Raw genomic sequence first — 16843 nt, 5'->3', positions numbered from 1 at the left:
ACTGATATTTCTTCAATTTGTGAATAATTAATTACATTATTATATTAATTGCTTTGTCTATGCATGCAAACAACATTCTTGTGAAAAATGAATGCAATTGGGATCTTTGAAAATTCTCATCAAACCGATTCGATTTGTTTTTTTTTATTTATATTAAACTATAAAATAAATATTAATATAAAATGGGTTTTTATATTTTAATGTATTTTAAGAAACTTGAAAATTACAACAAATGTTACAAATTACAAAAAGAGTATAATTAATCCATGGTTTATATTATTCGATGTCTACAATGTTTGGTTTTTAAGTACAATAAAACGAATTGATATATGTATATATATTGCAAAAGACGTTGAATGGACATTAAATTATATTATATTTAAGTATCTTCAGCTTTTAATACTCATGAAATGCCATACAAAATACAACAAAAATAATATATTTATTCTACAATTTTACATTCCAATATATATAAAACATAATTGGATGAATGTCGTAGTAAGAAAAATCAATATGTACTTTTGTATCAATTTAACCTTTTCTTTAACATATATATCATTTTGGTCAAATTTCCTTTTAAACCATAACAAAATAGCATATTTTAGTATAAAAGATATTATGGATAAACACATGTTTGATTTTCTTTAATAAAAAATTTAAAATATTGCTTTCATAAATTAAAAAAAATTGATTTTTTCTTAAACAATAACAAACTAAGTTCTTGTTGCTAAACCTAATATATATTTTATCTCCTATACAGTTTAGAATATTATTTGTTTTCCAATTTTTCGTTAGTTAAAATAATTGTTAACATTAAGTATGTGATTAATGAATGATTAAGTAAAAGGAACATTTATATATGTTTTTTACTTACATGACAAACTTATGTATAAAAATTATATAGATACTTTGAAAAACTTTGGTTGATTATAATAATAAAAATCGCATTGTGTACTTAAAAGAAAAAACAAAAACAAATTCTATGCAATCAATTTAATAAAATAAGTTGTTATTAAGTATTTCCATGTATCCTGGGTGCAACTGTATATTTATATAATATGATTATTATTCATAAATATAATATCATAGATAGGTTCTATGTATACAATATGTATTTAGATTTAACACTTAATTATACATGTGTTCTCCTATGTGATGACATGCGACCCACATCATGTGATCACATAGAAAGGTACAGTTGTCTTACACACGAACTTGAAATGTAAACCGTATATAACCCGGCCCGGACCCAATCAGGTTATGAATTAATAATAGTGAGTATCATAACAGCTGTAGTAATCTTACATTTTCTCAACTCTTTATCAAGGGGTAGCTAAATAAATCATGGTTAAATAGCATGCAACCAAACCATGGTTAAACAGAAATCACAAGACAAGATATATTTTATCATGCTTGTCAGATAATACGAAGTTACAAGTAAACCATGGTTGAATAGAAATCAAATAAATAAATTAAAATAATAATTACAAAGTTCCATTGTATATCTTTTTCTTTTTTTTTAATCAAACATGTTAATAATGAAAAACCATATAATGTGCAACCCACCAATGTATTTGTCTTTCAATACTTTCCCTGGATCTTGCCTTTTTTTTTATGATCTTAAATTTGCAACCCGCAAAAACATAAAAATAAAAATAAAAATTTCCAATCTTACTGTTATGAACGAGTCAACTCAGGAAACCATTTGCATTTTCACCCCCACCATCTTTATTGCCTTCCAAGTGAAGTTTCATAAACATTTCATAACCCCATCATATATATATGTATGTATCACCTGATTGCTCCAAGTAAGTTGGCACCATCAAGCTTAGCACCTTCCAAATGCTGATGAAAAGACACAAAATGCAAACAGAACTTACATAATGAATTCCAGTATGATATCTGGAAGTGTATAGCATATGTGAAAATACTTTCGTTGGTACAAAAATTTGTGTACTGTAAAACTGATTTACTTACTGTATCACGAAGATTAACATGTCTTAAATAAGCCCTTTGGAGGTTCGCACCCTTCAGGTTGGCATTACTTAATTTTGCACCCTGAGAAACATGTCACAACAGATTGTCAATGGAACTGGAGTTGGAGACGAAATAAAAGAACATAACGTCACAACCATCATTTGAGTTCTCGTATCAATTATCAAGCTTGATCAAGTTAGCAGGATAAGTTAATGAATAATGAATGAACCAGCATATCGAATTAAGCTATTATAAGTACATGCATTAACTAAGTCCTGGTAATTTCCGTTCTTTTACCTTCAAATTGGCTCCTTCAAGATTAGCTCCCTCTAAGTTGGCATCAGTAAGATCAGCATTCTAAATATCCAGAGATTAAGCATATGCCAGGAGAAAACCACAATCAGTCGAGAAATAAATGACAAGCATAATAAAAGAAAAAAAAACAAAAATTACAGAAATTCTTCTATTCTTCGACATTACATGAATTAATAGTTTCGCTCAAACTGAGGTTATTTGTTTGATCAGATTCACAATAATAAAATATGTTACGTAATTCTTACTCAATAAGAATTAACAGCTGCACGTTAGCATAAAAAGGATATAATTACAGCTCAACCCTATGTTCTATGCTACTTAGAATTGGATGAGTGTTACATACAGGTATGTTCAAAATTTTACATGTCTTTTCATGTATTGGGAGTGCACATGAAGAGTCATATCTCCATACACATCCGAAAAAAATTGTCAAACATGGGTGTCATGGGTATTTCAAGAAAAATAAAGGGTCAGAGCAATATAGCCTATGTGACAAGACTTTTTGTTTTCCCTAAAGTATTCATGTCCAACACTGGTGTTCGACAAAGATTTGGACTTAGACATGGCAAATATATTAAAAAACTTAGAAAAAATTTGAACAAGGTTAATGAATTTATAGTAAGCTAAGGTCTTGCAGTATATACGCATTTTATTCAATTTAATGATAACCTGCAAGTGTGCAGAACGGAGATTAGCCCCACAAAAGCTACAACCTATCAAGCAAGCATCTGCAACATTGGAATTCATGAAGATAAATCAACATTTCAAACCATAACAGTAAGCAGTAGCATTTTGTAAGAAATTAACTAACTGTAAAAAGCAGGTATATTTACCTTGAAGATTTGCACTTTGAAGATTAGCACCAGCTAGTAAAGCCCCACGAAGATTTGCACCAGTAAATTCACACCTTCCCTAGGCAAAAGTAAAACCATTGAGAACACAGTTCACAAGAAAACGCAGAACGTAAAACAAGCCAAGTATCTTACTCACGCAAAGTTGCATTGTGAAAGATGGAGCCCTCGGCATCCACATCCTGTAACAAGAATGGAGATGATAAATATAATTTATAATCCATCAATCAGGTGCACTCTTAAGTTTGAATGTAATCCAAGTGTGGCTAAATGTAATTAAGACTTACCTGAAATTTTGCACACTGAAGATTTGCCCGTGAAAAGAACACATTTTTAAGACATGCAAAGCTGAAATCCACAGATGAAAGATCCTGCAGAATAAAAGTATAAAAGAAAACAATGAAAAGAAGTGCAAAATCTAGCAGCATTTGTCGGTTTCACTTCCTGACAGGATTCTTCTCTGTAGAAAACCAAGAAATTTAACAAGAAAACTTGGGATCAGAAACAATTACCAACTTAGAGAGATCAAGAGCAGAAAGATCAATTCCTCGAAATCTAACTCTTTCAGATTGTATGCACTTGATGATATCAGTACGCGTCAATTCCGCACAAGAGTCTTCATCATCCTTCCTCTTATTAAGAGTAGAATTAATTCCTTCTATCAGTCCCTGACATTATATACACAAAATAACATTATGGAACAAAATGTCAACAAGAGTTGCATTATTCTGTCTGAAACAAGCATCATCCTTAAACAACATGAAGATGCAAACAACAAGGGTAAGAAGCCAGATGAGTAATGTTTCACATGGTTATTCCTGAAAACCAGGATAACTGATCACAAGAATAGACAAGCACCATATATAATATATTGTCGTGTATGTATTTTGCTTTTCTGAAAAATATTGCAACTAACAAATTAATACTTAGAAAGAAAAGGAACATAGAATATAATGCTATGATGTTCATTAAAGCGACTCGTGAAGCATATCTTTCTTTTCCAATTTTCATTTTTTTTATTATGATCCACATACTAACGTAACAAAATAAGCAATGAAAAATTAATAGTAATATTGAATCAGTGCATAGACCAGCCCACATCCCAAACCACAGATCCCTTGAGCATGCCAAAAGGCAGTAAAATAAATTGTAGAATCTCAAAGCACTATAATGCTTGACCAGATAACTTAAATAGCTTCTAGGAAATGTCAGTAAGTGACTTGAATTTGGCAAGAAAAAGTAATGAAATTACATACAAAAGTAGAAGTGGATAGTAGAAGCAGCAATATCAGTATGGCTTACAAGTAACTGGTAATATTCTGCCTCTCGTATGAGCTCTGAATAATCAGAATCTGTCAATGTAGGAACAACACCATCCCTTAACCAGTTTAGAATATGCCGGAAATGCTTACCATCCCTATCAACAAAGACATATCCCTGCAAGAATATCAAGAAATATGACTATCCGTAAAAAAAGTTTCTTCACATCGAGAACTCCAATATGAATTATATCAGAAATGAATTTTAATTTCTCTATCAAAACAAAAAACTCTCCAGGACCAACTTTGCTATGCTAGCACCTGTATGTTGTACAATCACCTGAAATAATACCTAAGATGTAGCTCATCAAAATCTACAATTACCGCATCAACATCTGTGGTCAAAGCCTTTTGGTAAGTGAAAAGGATAACAAGACTTCAATAAAAATCACAATGTTTATTTGAGTTTCAAGCATATGCTCTAGATATATATAAACTTCAAAGGTAATAGTTCTGATACGAACTGTGATAAATTGTACATCAACAAACCCTTCATCTAAACAACATGAAGGTGAAAATCAAATCATTCCCATAAGCAAAAATATTCATTTGGAAAGTAGAAAAACTACATTGCACCAAACAAATGGATTGCATCATTAACTCCCCATAATAAGAAAAAAAAAATCAAACTAAGAAAGCCAAACATCAGTAAAATAACATCTTCTTACATTCTTAAAGGCGAGGAAAATTGTCCCATAACAAATAGAAAATTCTAAACTTCCTATTTGGAACCAGAATTACAACAAAACCAAAGATTCACCATTTAAGCATACAAAGGAAAATGCAAAATATAAAACCCATAAGGATCCATTGCATCAAAAAAGGAAAGTATTCAAACATGGAAAAAAAAATGCATATATACCTTCTCAGCATCCTGACATACTGTATGTCGACCACTAAACATAGCAGCCAACATGGAATCAGGCTCACGACAGGTCAATGTATCAATAGTAGTACAAAATTTCTTCCCACCTGCCCACAAATTATTTTTGATTAATAAAAGGAATTAACTTTTAATGTCAACAAAAAGTGACACCCAGAAAGGAAAAGCAGCAAGTTCACATATGCATAGATAACTTAGGTCAGTTTTCTCAGCAACCAAACAGGAAAACAACAAGGTTAGTGAAACACCCAATTCAGCAAAATCAATCGAAGTGCTCGAATTAGGTCAATATCCGAGCTAAAAATCCAATAGAAAAAATGGGTTTCTCTTACATAATAAATCCATGAAACAAAATTTCTAACTTTAACTGACAGAATTGAAATGAATTAGGTAGAGAGATGGTAGGAAGCGTGAGAGAGTTACCGATGTTGAGTCGAATAAGGGAGGACAAATCGGAATGTCTCATCATTAGGGACTGAAGAAGGTTAAGAGGCAAAAAAGAGTTTAACGAGTGAGATTTAGCTTTAGCAAAGCAACATGGTTTTGAAATTTATACGATTTGCAGTGTGTCCTAAAAAAATTGAAAAGGCTGATCGAATCGGTTTAAAAAATGAAACGACTGTTCATTTGCTGGCCTATGTAAAGGTAGCATATGGGTTGGGTCGTGTTGACAAACCCCATTATTTGCAGCAACAGGCCTGATATGGCATGACATTAGTCCACTTATGTTTTCGATGCTTGGAAATGAAATAGCAATTAGTGGGATAAAACTAAGTTATTGTGTTCGGTTTATATTCAGATATTTATATTAAACAAGTTTGACTTTGATTTTGAGTATTGGGATGGTTGATGTTTTGGGAGTTTGTGTTCAAGGCTTGTCTTACATAAATATTATGGTATGATTATCATAAAAAGTTTAGTGAAAAAGAGATATATACAACAATGATAAGTAAATTTGCATCACCAATAAATTATCAGAGAAGTACCACCATGATCAACCACTTATAATAGTATCTTAGTCCCGCCACTACTAAACTGCACCAACAATGAACCCTGGTTAACAACAACAATGCTAGAGATCCCCACCTCAATGTCTTTTCATCAATGGTGATGTACAAAATTAATCCCCAAAACTAAATTGATAGATGTTAAGTGGGCCTAACCTCTTATATTTATATTAAACAAATTGGTTTTGATTTTGAGTATTAAGGATGAATAAAGTTTCAAGTCTCATCATACACAGATGTTATGTTTTGACCATCATAAAAAATTTAGCGAACGAGAGATATACACAACAATAACAACTAAACTAGTAGTGCCAAAAAACTATAAAAGAAACATCACCATGATCAACCACTTATAATAGCATCCTAGCTTCGTCACCACCAAATTGCACTAATAATAAACTCCGATTAACAACAATAATGCTAGCCTCACCCCAAATATCTTTTCATCAATGATGATATACAAAAACTAATCTCTAAGATTAAATTGGTCCTAATTTCTTAGATACTCTTTAAAAACAAAATCCCTCAAAAACATGAAAAGTAAGAACTCATAGTTGTAAAAAAAAATTAAAGAAGCAACTACGAAAAACATTAAAAACTGCAATTACTAACACCGTTAACGCTTTCAAATAAAACATAATAGATTAGTGTCGTTTTTACCGATTGCAAAAATAGTAGAATGAGTTTTATTTATACACATGCTTTTGTTATCCACTAAGAAAAGTCAAAGCTATTAAAAAAAGAAAAAGAGGAGATACAAAAGAAATTGTCAAAAGAGAAAATGGTGAGAAAACTAATTGCTTAAAAAAAATGGGTTTTTTTATATTTTAAAGAAACTGTCAAAAGAGAAAATGGTGAGAAAACTAATTGCTTAAAAAAAAAAATTGGTAAAGAAAAGATGATAACACTTAGGAAGTTCATCTTCATGCAAAAGTCGTAGAACCTTATTCGGTGGAGAGGTGAAAAGATGCAATCCAAGCGGTCTCTACCATGCTATTGTTGCAAGTCCATTTGCCATCCTATTTCCTTCGTGATATTCATGTACCAGCATTGCCTCCCAGCTTAGCTTCAACAATTTTAGAACCGACCACCAAATCAAATAAAGGGTTGATGGTTTCGTCCTGCCTATGAATAAATGAACAACCATTAAACTTGTTGAGATTGATTGAAAATGTTGATCAAGTAAGAAAGAAAATAAGGTAAAAAATTATTTTATATAGGAAGATAAATTTCATGAGGTAAGAGGTTTTAAAGTCTATACAACAAATTCAAAACAATTAATTAAGAATTGCATTCGGCTTTTTTAAGAAAAATTCTTTCTATCTCTTATTTTAGAAGGTGAATTTAAGTGTGTTAAAACATATTATATTCTTATTTATAAATTAAGAAGGGATTGTAAGTAGAAGAGATATAATCTTAATTTATAATGAAATTATTAAAAAATTTATTTAAATAATCTACGTGATATAATAATTTATTTCTCTATTTTTAATAAAAATGTCGAAAGTATAAAGTATGCCGTTTGTTATCTAAATTTGTTATAAATAATAAATATTATTTAAAATAATATTAGACATTTTATATATATATATAAAAGCAAATATCTACAAGCATTCAAACCGTGAACGAAACCCAAAATATAGAGTAAGCCAAGTTGGGAGGCATCAATAACCATGGCTTGCGTCACCTTATGCCTACTTTTTAAGCATTTTTCTCTTGATATCTGTTAAGCTAATGTATTTATCGTCCTCAAATATGCATCTCTAAATTACAATAAATATATAATCCAAATGAAAATGTCTGAAATGTTAGCATATGCATGTATGGATGTCATGAACATCAAGTATATCCACCAGCTGTTTGCATGCAAAACCCAACGTGGCAGCATACCAAAACCCCAACATTTTTTTTTTGTTTTATTTTTGCCGTATCCATCGATATAAATGGTAGATTCATTCAAATTCCCTAGGCACACCCCTTTTTTTTTTCCTTATCCTCAAAAACAAAATAGAAATTAAGTGAGTCTAGAAATATTTGAAGTGTTGAAAGGTTGAAGATGGAGAGGAAGCATCTTTCTTCCATTGCCAACCATGTTCTTCGAACAACTGCACAGTACATATACATATCAAAACACTCATATATATTAATTTCTAATATGTACATGGTTTAAAAAAATTTTATAGGCTACATTTATGTACAGGGAGCTAGGTACTTCAGTGGAACATTTGGTGGAAGAATTTGAAGCTGGATGGAACCCTGAAGTTGGTGATTATTCTAGGAAATTGATGGAATTTTGCAGCTCAAAAGCCCTTATCAATTTATGTCAAAACATAGAAGAAAGGTTAAACAATGGATCATATAGCCGGTTCACATATGACATGATGCTTGCTTGGGAGAACCCCAGTGGTGCTCTCCTTGAAAAGCCTCAAGCAGTGAGTCTTACATGGATTTTAACTTCGCAATGTTTGTGCTGAACTTGTTACAAACTTATCTGTTTGATGTTATTCCTCTATGCATAGGAGAACGAAGATTCGAAAATATCCGTAAATTTGCCACCTGAGCAGGATGATATCCCTCTTTTCTATTCAGACTTGATGCCACTCCTCGTAAGTCAATTTATTTCTCATAATTCAGTTGATTAAGTAAGTCATTAGCCTTTTGCAGATTGATGTGTTGATGAACCTGTTAGCATTGCTTATATAGTTTAGTATCGAGAAAGCGGTCTATCATTCTTGGGGTATAGTGATTAGTGTGCTTTGTTGATAGGTTAATGATGAACCAAGTGTTGGGGAAGATGCTTTTGTATGGTTGGGATCATTAGTTCCATTAGTTGCAGATATCGTTAACGGAAGATTCACATTCGAAACCCTGACCGCGCCAACCGGAAACCGGCTCTTTTTCCCTGCATATGATAAGTTCCTAAAGGAGATTGACAAGTAAGCCTTGAAACGCTGCTTGAATGAGTAAGAAAAAAAAACTTGAAATTCTTTCATAGGAGGATTACTTATGATTAGAATAATTGTCATTGTTGGTACTGCTTACATTCATATAATTATAATTTCATCTTACTGGCACAAACATCAATGGGGGAAGTTGTTTGCAATATTCTAAGTGCTTTACTTGTTCCTTTTTTTTCATTCAGTTTCATGAAGCATTTGCAGAAACAAGCAACACCAAAAGGTGTAGAGTTAGCTGATGATGAATATATATTGCATGTCGAAGGAACGGCTACCACGCAAAGAGTAGTGCGCCATATTGAAGGAACAAGTTGGCCCGGTTGGTGCTTGATTTCTTTTATTTTGGTTCAGTAATAATGTGCAGGCATTCAAGCTAATATTTATCTTATGGTCATTTAAGTCATTGCCACTTAGAAATTATGTACTTCAAATGTTACTTTTTCAGGTAGGCTTACGTTGACAAATCATGCTCTCTACTTTGAGGCCTCTGGAGTCTTGACATATGATGATGCACTTAAGATCGATCTTTCGAGGGATATAGAACATGGTGTTAAACCAGCTGCCACAGGTCCATGGGGTGCTCCACTTTTCGACAAAGCCATAATCTATGAGTCACCCGAGTTGTAAGTATATGGTTGCAAAGAATATCGTTGATACTACCATTAGTATGATTATGATTTCAAAGTCAGACATTATAACATGTAGGTAAAAGATTAATGATCTGCTTGATAATTGGAGTCAGTACTAGTTTGTTGGTGAATATTAAAAGTTGTTGAAAATTTTGATGTTTGAGAGACTAAACAGTCTGATTTTTCTAGCCAAGAAGGAGTTCTGCTGGAGTTTCCAGAGATGACAAGCTCCACAAGACGTGATCATTGGCTAGCGCTCACAAAGGAGGTACTGTTAATGCACAAATTTTTATCTAAATTTAAGGCGGAAAGTCCGATACAAGCATGGGAGATGCACGCAAGGACCATTTTGAGCATAATAAGGCTTCATGCAGCAAGAGAAATGCTAAGAATCTGTCCACCAGATCCCACAAAATTCTTGATTTTTTCCCTATACGACGAGTTACCTAAGGGGGACTATGTACTCGAACAGCTTTCCGAGAGTCTAAATAAGGTAAATATCCCACAACCGTGTAGTGCACACTCCATACTGAGAAAAATGAACTTCTCGGAGCCAACTATATCGGAAGAAGAAAAAGGAGTGAACGAGAAGAGGGAAACTATTGCAGGCAGCGAAGACGATGATAAGACATCACTAGAGACTGCGATTAATCAAACAAGGAAGGAAGAAAGGGAAGTTGTTAATGCTAAAGAAGCAATTGAAGGGCTGAAAGATGAAGGGATCAGTGAAAATGCTCTCATTCTTATGGTAATTACACACTCTTTCCACTCTAATGCCCATCATTCAGTTTCCGAGCCAAGTAAACTTTTTTGTTTTTCCGTTGAAATCGAGATTCAATTACTCTTAGCATATCTTGCTTTCTAAAGAATAGATCATAGGATTGATACAAGAACCTTGTATGTATCACACTCTTCCTTTTGGCATATATAGGAGCTACTAAAGCCACTCAAGAGTGGATTCGTGTGGTTTCGGGAAACACTTTCATGGGAACGACCGCGAACAACCCTTATCGTAATTGCCATAGTTACAGTAATTGTGTACAAGTAAGTTGGTTTTGACACAAATCCAAGTCCGAGAAAATAATAAAACAACTATGAATCATTATCATTCATGTTGTTGGTGCTGCAGGGAGTGGGTTGGCAAGGCGATATCTGCAGGCTTGCTTGTATTGGTGGCAAAAATGATCCAAGCTAGACAAGAAAAGCTCAAAGACAAACAAAAGGAGATAACCGTGTGCACTGCATTCGAGTCGACTGCCTCGACAAGGGAGAACATAGTTTCAGCTCAATATATGTATATGACGATTTGCCAGATAATACAACAAGCGAATGTTACAATTCTGAAATTGCATTCAGTCCTGGTTTCAAGGGCACCCAAGGTATAACTCATGCAATGAAATGCATTCTTTTAGGTATTTATTTCACTTATTCTACAAAATTATATGCTATAGAATCGTTTTGCTGAACCAAATTAACAGGGTTGCTTGTTTTGTTTCAGCATGCAAATGTGATGATGGTTGGCATCATTGGTTTGGCGATATTGTTAGCAGTAACTCCATTGAAGTATTTGATAATAAGTGCTGTACTTCATTGGATGATAATGAGGTCAAAGCTAGGGAAGTACATAAAAAATAACCAAAACAAAAGGCGAGTGAAAGAATGGTGGGATTCTATCCCACCTACTCCTGTTCGAATTGTCGATCAATGCCTATGATCTGCAAATCTGCTGTAAAAATGATCTACAAATCTGTTGTACTTATATATAAAGAATTTATATTTCATCATTTAGTAACTACTGATAGTAATTAATTAGGTAAAGAAATATTTAGGTAACAACTGTAATTTTTTTTTAATGTAACAACCATTAATACTTTAATTAAAATTGAATTACAAATATAAACTTATAATTTGAGACATTAAAATTTGAGTTTTATCACTAATATAGAGAATACTTGAAGGATAGAAGTGTGGATAATATCCCTTAAGTATAGACAGAGAGCAACATCTAACAGGTGAGCCCATAAGCATCAAGTCACTTTCGCAAAATATATAGATAAGAGCAACATTTCACACACAAACATCAAGTCATCTTCGCAAAATATAAAGCCACCATCACAAGAAGAAAGAAGTTGAAGAATGGATGACTAGCAACATCTCACAAGCAATGCTCAACAGAGAATAAAGCCACCTTCATTGAATATAGAGCCCTCACAAAAGGAAGGAGAGAAGATTAGATTTTTATTGTTTCTCTAACACCCCTAATCCTAAATCATTCCAGAAAAAGGGTTATGGAGTATTACCGGAGTTTACAGAATAATTACACACAATTCCATTACTTTCTTAGGATCATGTCAAAACTGTCTTCTTAAGCAATAGTCACTAAAAACTTAAAATTAAGATCCGCTAATTTTCCTTAGACTCATATACCTTTCTACCATAAAATTTTCAGAATTTTTCATTTAGCCAATTACTACAGTTTATTTCTAAAAGTTTACCCTGTTTCGCTGTCTAATAGTTCTGACCTCTCTTCACTAAAAATTATTTATCTCATAATTCGGGACTCGGATGATGTTCATATCTATCCCTCTTGAAAATAGACTCGATAAGGATTTTAGATATATAAATTAAAACTCATAATTATTTTTGTATAATTTCTAATGATTTTCTAAAATCAGAACAGAGGATCTCGAAGTCATTCAGACTCTGTCTCACAACAATTTAAATATCTCATAACATAAAATCCAATTTCATGCACCGTTTCCTCTATATGAAACTAGACTCATCAGGCTTTAATCTCATATTTTATTCAGCCCTTAATTCAATTTCCACAATTTATGGTGAATTTCAAAAGTTACACTACTGAAGGCCATATTTATTCATTTACCACTATTATTCACTAAATCCATACAATATCATTTCATCCTTACATTTACAATTTCAAAATGACACACACATAAGACATCCTAGGTACATGCCATTACCAATAATTAACACACTTTACCTTAATGAATTCGGAATCGAACTGGGATGCTGATTCAACGTTCTATCTTTACTAAACCTGCGCATGGAAACAAACCGTACGCTGAGAATGGTATACTCAGTGGTATTTCCATAATCCGAACACTTAATAATATAACAATTAAACTTAAAATCACAATAACAATTATAAGTATTCATTTATTTGTTTTATAGATAAAATTCATTTACTTACCATAAAAATTCTATACAAGTCATATAACAAACACAATAACATATTTTTTCAATTCTTTTCATTTACTTACCGTATAAATTCTATACAATATATTCACAATTCACTTGTTTTCACACTTTACTTCTTAACAATATACCATTTTAATTCATTCTAACATCAATCATCATCCATTTAAACTTCACTCATTTCATGAACCTTTTGGTTCATGTTTTCAATCTCATATCTCAATTTCAATTCAATTTCTCATTTCATTCCAATAGCTCAATCAATCAAATTCACTCGACTTATCTTTTCACTTATTTACCCCTATTAACAAGACTCGGACTCTGATAGATACGCGGATTCCTCCCAAACACACCAGAATATCCAACCCAAACACACCAGAATATCCAACCCAAACACACCCGAAATATTATAAATCCTCCATAACACACCAGTATATCATATCCTCCCAAACACACCCATAAGGCATTAAATGCCTCTTCGGATAAACCGAAGTATATAATAACAGAAACATCTTCTCGGCCGAACTACAAATCTCCTCATCACATCACAAATCCAATGGCATGCCATTTGTATCCAATCTGTCCGATCATCATTAATAGGGTATTTGATTCACTTTCTCAATTTAATAAATCTTTCATCAATATACCATTCTAATAATCACATATTTTCACACGTTTTCACAATTTCATACATTTTCATTCAATTCAACAAATATATTTCAATTATTCACATTAATTCATAATCCAATACAACTCAATTCACTTTTCAATATCAAATATTCAATTATCACAAATCTCATATATTCATATCAATTCCTCATATTTCCAATCAATATAATTTTCAATATAACATTCATTAATCAATATTCAATTTTTACATAGATCATATATATATATATATATATATATATATATATATATATAATTTCAATCAATATAAATTCAATCAAAATGATTTCAATTAATATAAATTTGATAAATTCATCACATACCAAAGTCAATCCATTTTAATTGTAAAACATCATAATTCTAACAGTAACAATTGTCATATGTATATAAATATAACAAATAATGACTGAGTTCGGATTATAGAAATACAAACCGTATTTTTCGAGCTTTTCCAAGCTTTTCCTCGTCGACTTTGCTATTTCCTTACTTAGCCGAAACTTCTCGAGACAACATTAGCTACGGGAATTAAAACAATTCATATTCGTTAATTCACTACTAATTTATATCTAATTAATACAATTTTATTCAATTTCTACTTTAATTTCAATTTAATCCTAACTAAATTCACTTACTTTTCTATCTTAATTCATACTTTATTTCTACTCAATTTTTAACCAAACTTAGACATAATTATCTACTTTTCATCATAAAACCATAATTTTGAAATTCTTTCAATTTAGTCCTTAAAGCATAAAACTTATGAATCACTTTACAATTCAATCCTTATATCATTTCTAACTTGAATTTCTATCAATTTAGCCCTTAATTCATCATTTTATTTAACATGGACAATATCTAGAAATCTAATAACTTTCAAAATATCAACTTAATTTCATCAAAACTTTGTTCTAAAACTTCTAAAACATCAAAATTAAGTAAAAAGGGCTTGATTGACTTACCTATTAAAGCTTAAAGCTTCAAACCTTAAAATTTCTTTTTTCTCCCTTTCTTTCTTTCTTTTTCTCCCCCGCTCTCTGTTTCGTTTCATTCTGTTTTTATTTCCTTTTTTTGTTTCTTTAGTTTATATAATATAATATAATATAATTAAAACATAAAATATCTTTATTATATAATAATATAATAATATACTAAACATAAAAAAAAATCTTAGATTTTCTTCACGGTAAACCGCCTCAATTTATACTTTTGTATAATTTCCTTTTAGTCTTTTTATTTTCTTTTAATCTACAATTCAACTTTCATCCTTTATTCAATTTAGACATTTTCCTAATTACTCTTAATTAAGCTAAATTTACTTAATTAAACTCTAATTAACCACTCATTTTACTTAGTAAATATTTTTAATAAATATTTACTGAATCCGTTTTCAAAACGGAGACCCAAAAATACACTTTTTCGATAACGGTAAAATTCGGTCGTTCTGAGTTTCATTTTGTGATTTATTTATAAATTTAATTATATTTAAATTGTTATTATAATTTTGTAATTTTATAAGTAGGATACGGCAATAATTTTACTTTTTATTTTATTATTATTATTCATAATTTAATAAAGTTAATTTTTATTTTAAAAAATGATATAATATAATAAAATCATATAATTAATAATTATATATAATAAAAGCAAAATATTAATATATTTAATAAAATATTTAATTTCTCCCAATATCTCAACCCAACTCTTTTGAAGAAAAACATAATTAGAACAATTAAACTGTAAAAAAGAAGCTATATTTAAGGGCTTTTATCATGCAACATCTACTTATTTGAAAAGATCATAGTTAAACCATGAGCCTAAAATAAATTATGAATGAAGGTAGTGTCGATATTATTATTTTTATTAAAATATCATAAATTGAGATTTTTGTACATTTAAAAATATTCCAAGAGAGGTAAAAGTAATTTTTTTCAAATAATGTAGTATGAGTAACCTTTTGACCATTTTATGCTAAAACTTAAATAAACTAGCAGATTCCTTTTATCAAATTAGAAGTGTTTAGTACAAGATTATTTTCGGTAGTAGGATTATTAGAATATAAGATTATTTAGTAAATTATTAAGAACATCATGTTATTTTATTTATTTAAATGTAAATTTTTATTGTTTTATTGATAAAAATTAATATAACTTTAAAACATATTTTACTACATTGTCCTTTAGGGGAGGAGCCAAAAAAAAATTTCAGGAAGGCGGTTAAATTATAAAATTTTTAAGAGACCCAAAAGTAATTTTAGCATGCATTAATTTACAGTTTTGTTATTTTTGGAGGGACTAAATAGTTTTTTTTCATATTTAGGAGTTTAAAGTATAACTTTACCATAGATTAATTTATAATTTGATTATTATTAGAAGGACTGAACTAATTTTTTCCATTTTAAGGGAGCCAAAGCGAGCCCTCCTAATTTCTTTTTTAATATTAAAATTTTAAATTTTAAAATATTAAAATCAATTAAATAAACTGTTAAAAAAATTTATCCCGTATAATGTTAGCTAATTTGTTATTATAATATTGAAATTAATTTACTTAATTACTTTAATCTCCTTCTAAAATTTAAAATTTTATTTTATATTTCTAAATTAAAATAAAATCAAATAACTCATATTTAATAATTGTCTATGAAACTCAAATTTCATTTGATTATATAATCTTGAAAATTAAATCTTCCATACTAAGATAAAAGTAAAGAAAAAATCATTATAATTAATTAAATTTATCTTCAATGCCAAACATAATCTCAAATTATTTTCATAAATTCTTTATCCAAACGAAGAACAAACAATTAATTAATTTCAAGAATTTTTCTTTGCTTTTAGTTTAGCATAGAAATTTCAAGATTTTATAATCAAACGAAATTTAAGTTCCATAGACAGTTATTAAACATGTGTTATTTAAATTGATTTCATTAAATATAATTTGAAAATATAAAATAAAATTTTAAAATTTATAAGGAGAATAAATTAATTTAAATATTATAGTGACAAATTAGCACTAGTCAAATT

At 30.3% G+C, this 16843-nt stretch overlaps 2 protein-coding genes and 1 long non-coding RNA gene across 4 annotated transcripts; 1 reads left to right on the top strand and 2 right to left on the bottom strand.

Moving 5' to 3' along the window:
• Window positions 1–1431: 1431 nt before the first annotated feature.
• On the bottom strand, window positions 1432–5966 carry LOC108467908 (FH protein interacting protein FIP2-like). The gene is made up of 11 exons (XM_017768727.2): window positions 5769–5966; window positions 5325–5434; window positions 4446–4580; window positions 3656–3811; window positions 3431–3514; window positions 3279–3325; window positions 3126–3199; window positions 2962–3020; window positions 2275–2334; window positions 1978–2058; window positions 1432–1845 (listed from the first exon to the last, which is right to left on the bottom strand). The coding sequence occupies exons 1-11, from the start codon at window positions 5812–5814 to the stop codon at window positions 1792–1794; spliced, it is 906 nt and encodes a 301-aa protein (XP_017624216.1). The 5' UTR covers window positions 5815–5966; the 3' UTR covers window positions 1432–1791.
• A 2359-nt stretch (window positions 5967–8325) lies between these two features.
• On the top strand, window positions 8326–11722 carry LOC108467944 (uncharacterized). Its single transcript, XM_017768774.2, has 10 exons — window positions 8326–8464; window positions 8553–8784; window positions 8872–8958; window positions 9119–9288; window positions 9495–9628; window positions 9755–9932; window positions 10128–10686; window positions 10870–10982; window positions 11068–11317; window positions 11437–11722. Exons 1-10 carry the CDS (start codon window positions 8409–8411, stop codon window positions 11650–11652), a joined length of 1995 nt encoding a protein of 664 aa, XP_017624263.1. The 5' UTR covers window positions 8326–8408; the 3' UTR covers window positions 11653–11722.
• A 222-nt stretch (window positions 11723–11944) lies between these two features.
• LOC128279450 (uncharacterized) lies at window positions 11945–14880 on the bottom strand. Of its 2 annotated transcripts, XR_008269640.1 has the most exons (4): window positions 14783–14880; window positions 14257–14339; window positions 12940–12996; window positions 11945–12126 (listed from the first exon to the last, which is right to left on the bottom strand). It is a non-coding gene; the product is annotated as an uncharacterized LOC128279450 (long non-coding RNA). The 2 variants fall into 2 exon arrangements; XR_008269639.1 differs by lacking the exon at window positions 11945–12126 and having other exon boundaries at window positions 12836–12996.
• Window positions 14881–16843: the final 1963 nt, after the last annotated feature.

This window comes from Gossypium arboreum, chromosome 8 (assembly GCF_025698485.1).
Source record: "Gossypium arboreum isolate Shixiya-1 chromosome 8, ASM2569848v2, whole genome shotgun sequence".
Classification (NCBI taxonomy): domain Eukaryota; kingdom Viridiplantae; phylum Streptophyta; class Magnoliopsida; order Malvales; family Malvaceae; genus Gossypium; species Gossypium arboreum.
Note: the sequence above shows the minus strand (reverse complement) of the source record. Positions and strands in the feature narration are given on the sequence as shown.

What these genes read in the sequence shown, in the direction of transcription:
- LOC108467908 (XM_017768727.2), bottom strand. Translation starts at nt 5,814, where the DNA reads ATGATGAGACATTCCGATTTGTCCTCCCTTATTCGACTCAACATCG. An exon ending in CAGAATATTACCAGTTACTT is followed by an intron (nt 3,812 to 4,445) that starts GTAAGCCATACT and finishes ATATAATGTCAG; the next exon opens with GGACTGATAGAAGGAATTAA. An exon ending in TTGAAGGAGCCAATTTGAAG is followed by an intron (nt 2,059 to 2,274) that starts GTAAAAGAACGG and finishes CATGTTTCTCAG; the next exon opens with GGTGCAAAATTAAGTAATGC.
- LOC108467944 (XM_017768774.2), top strand. Translation starts at nt 8,409, where the DNA reads ATGGAGAGGAAGCATCTTTCTTCCATTGCCAACCATGTTCTTCGAACA. An exon ending in TCCTTGAAAAGCCTCAAGCA is followed by an intron (nt 8,785 to 8,871) that starts GTGAGTCTTACA and finishes CTCTATGCATAG; the next exon opens with GAGAACGAAGATTCGAAAAT. An exon ending in ATCTATGAGTCACCCGAGTT is followed by an intron (nt 9,933 to 10,127) that starts GTAAGTATATGG and finishes TGATTTTTCTAG; the next exon opens with CCAAGAAGGAGTTCTGCTGG.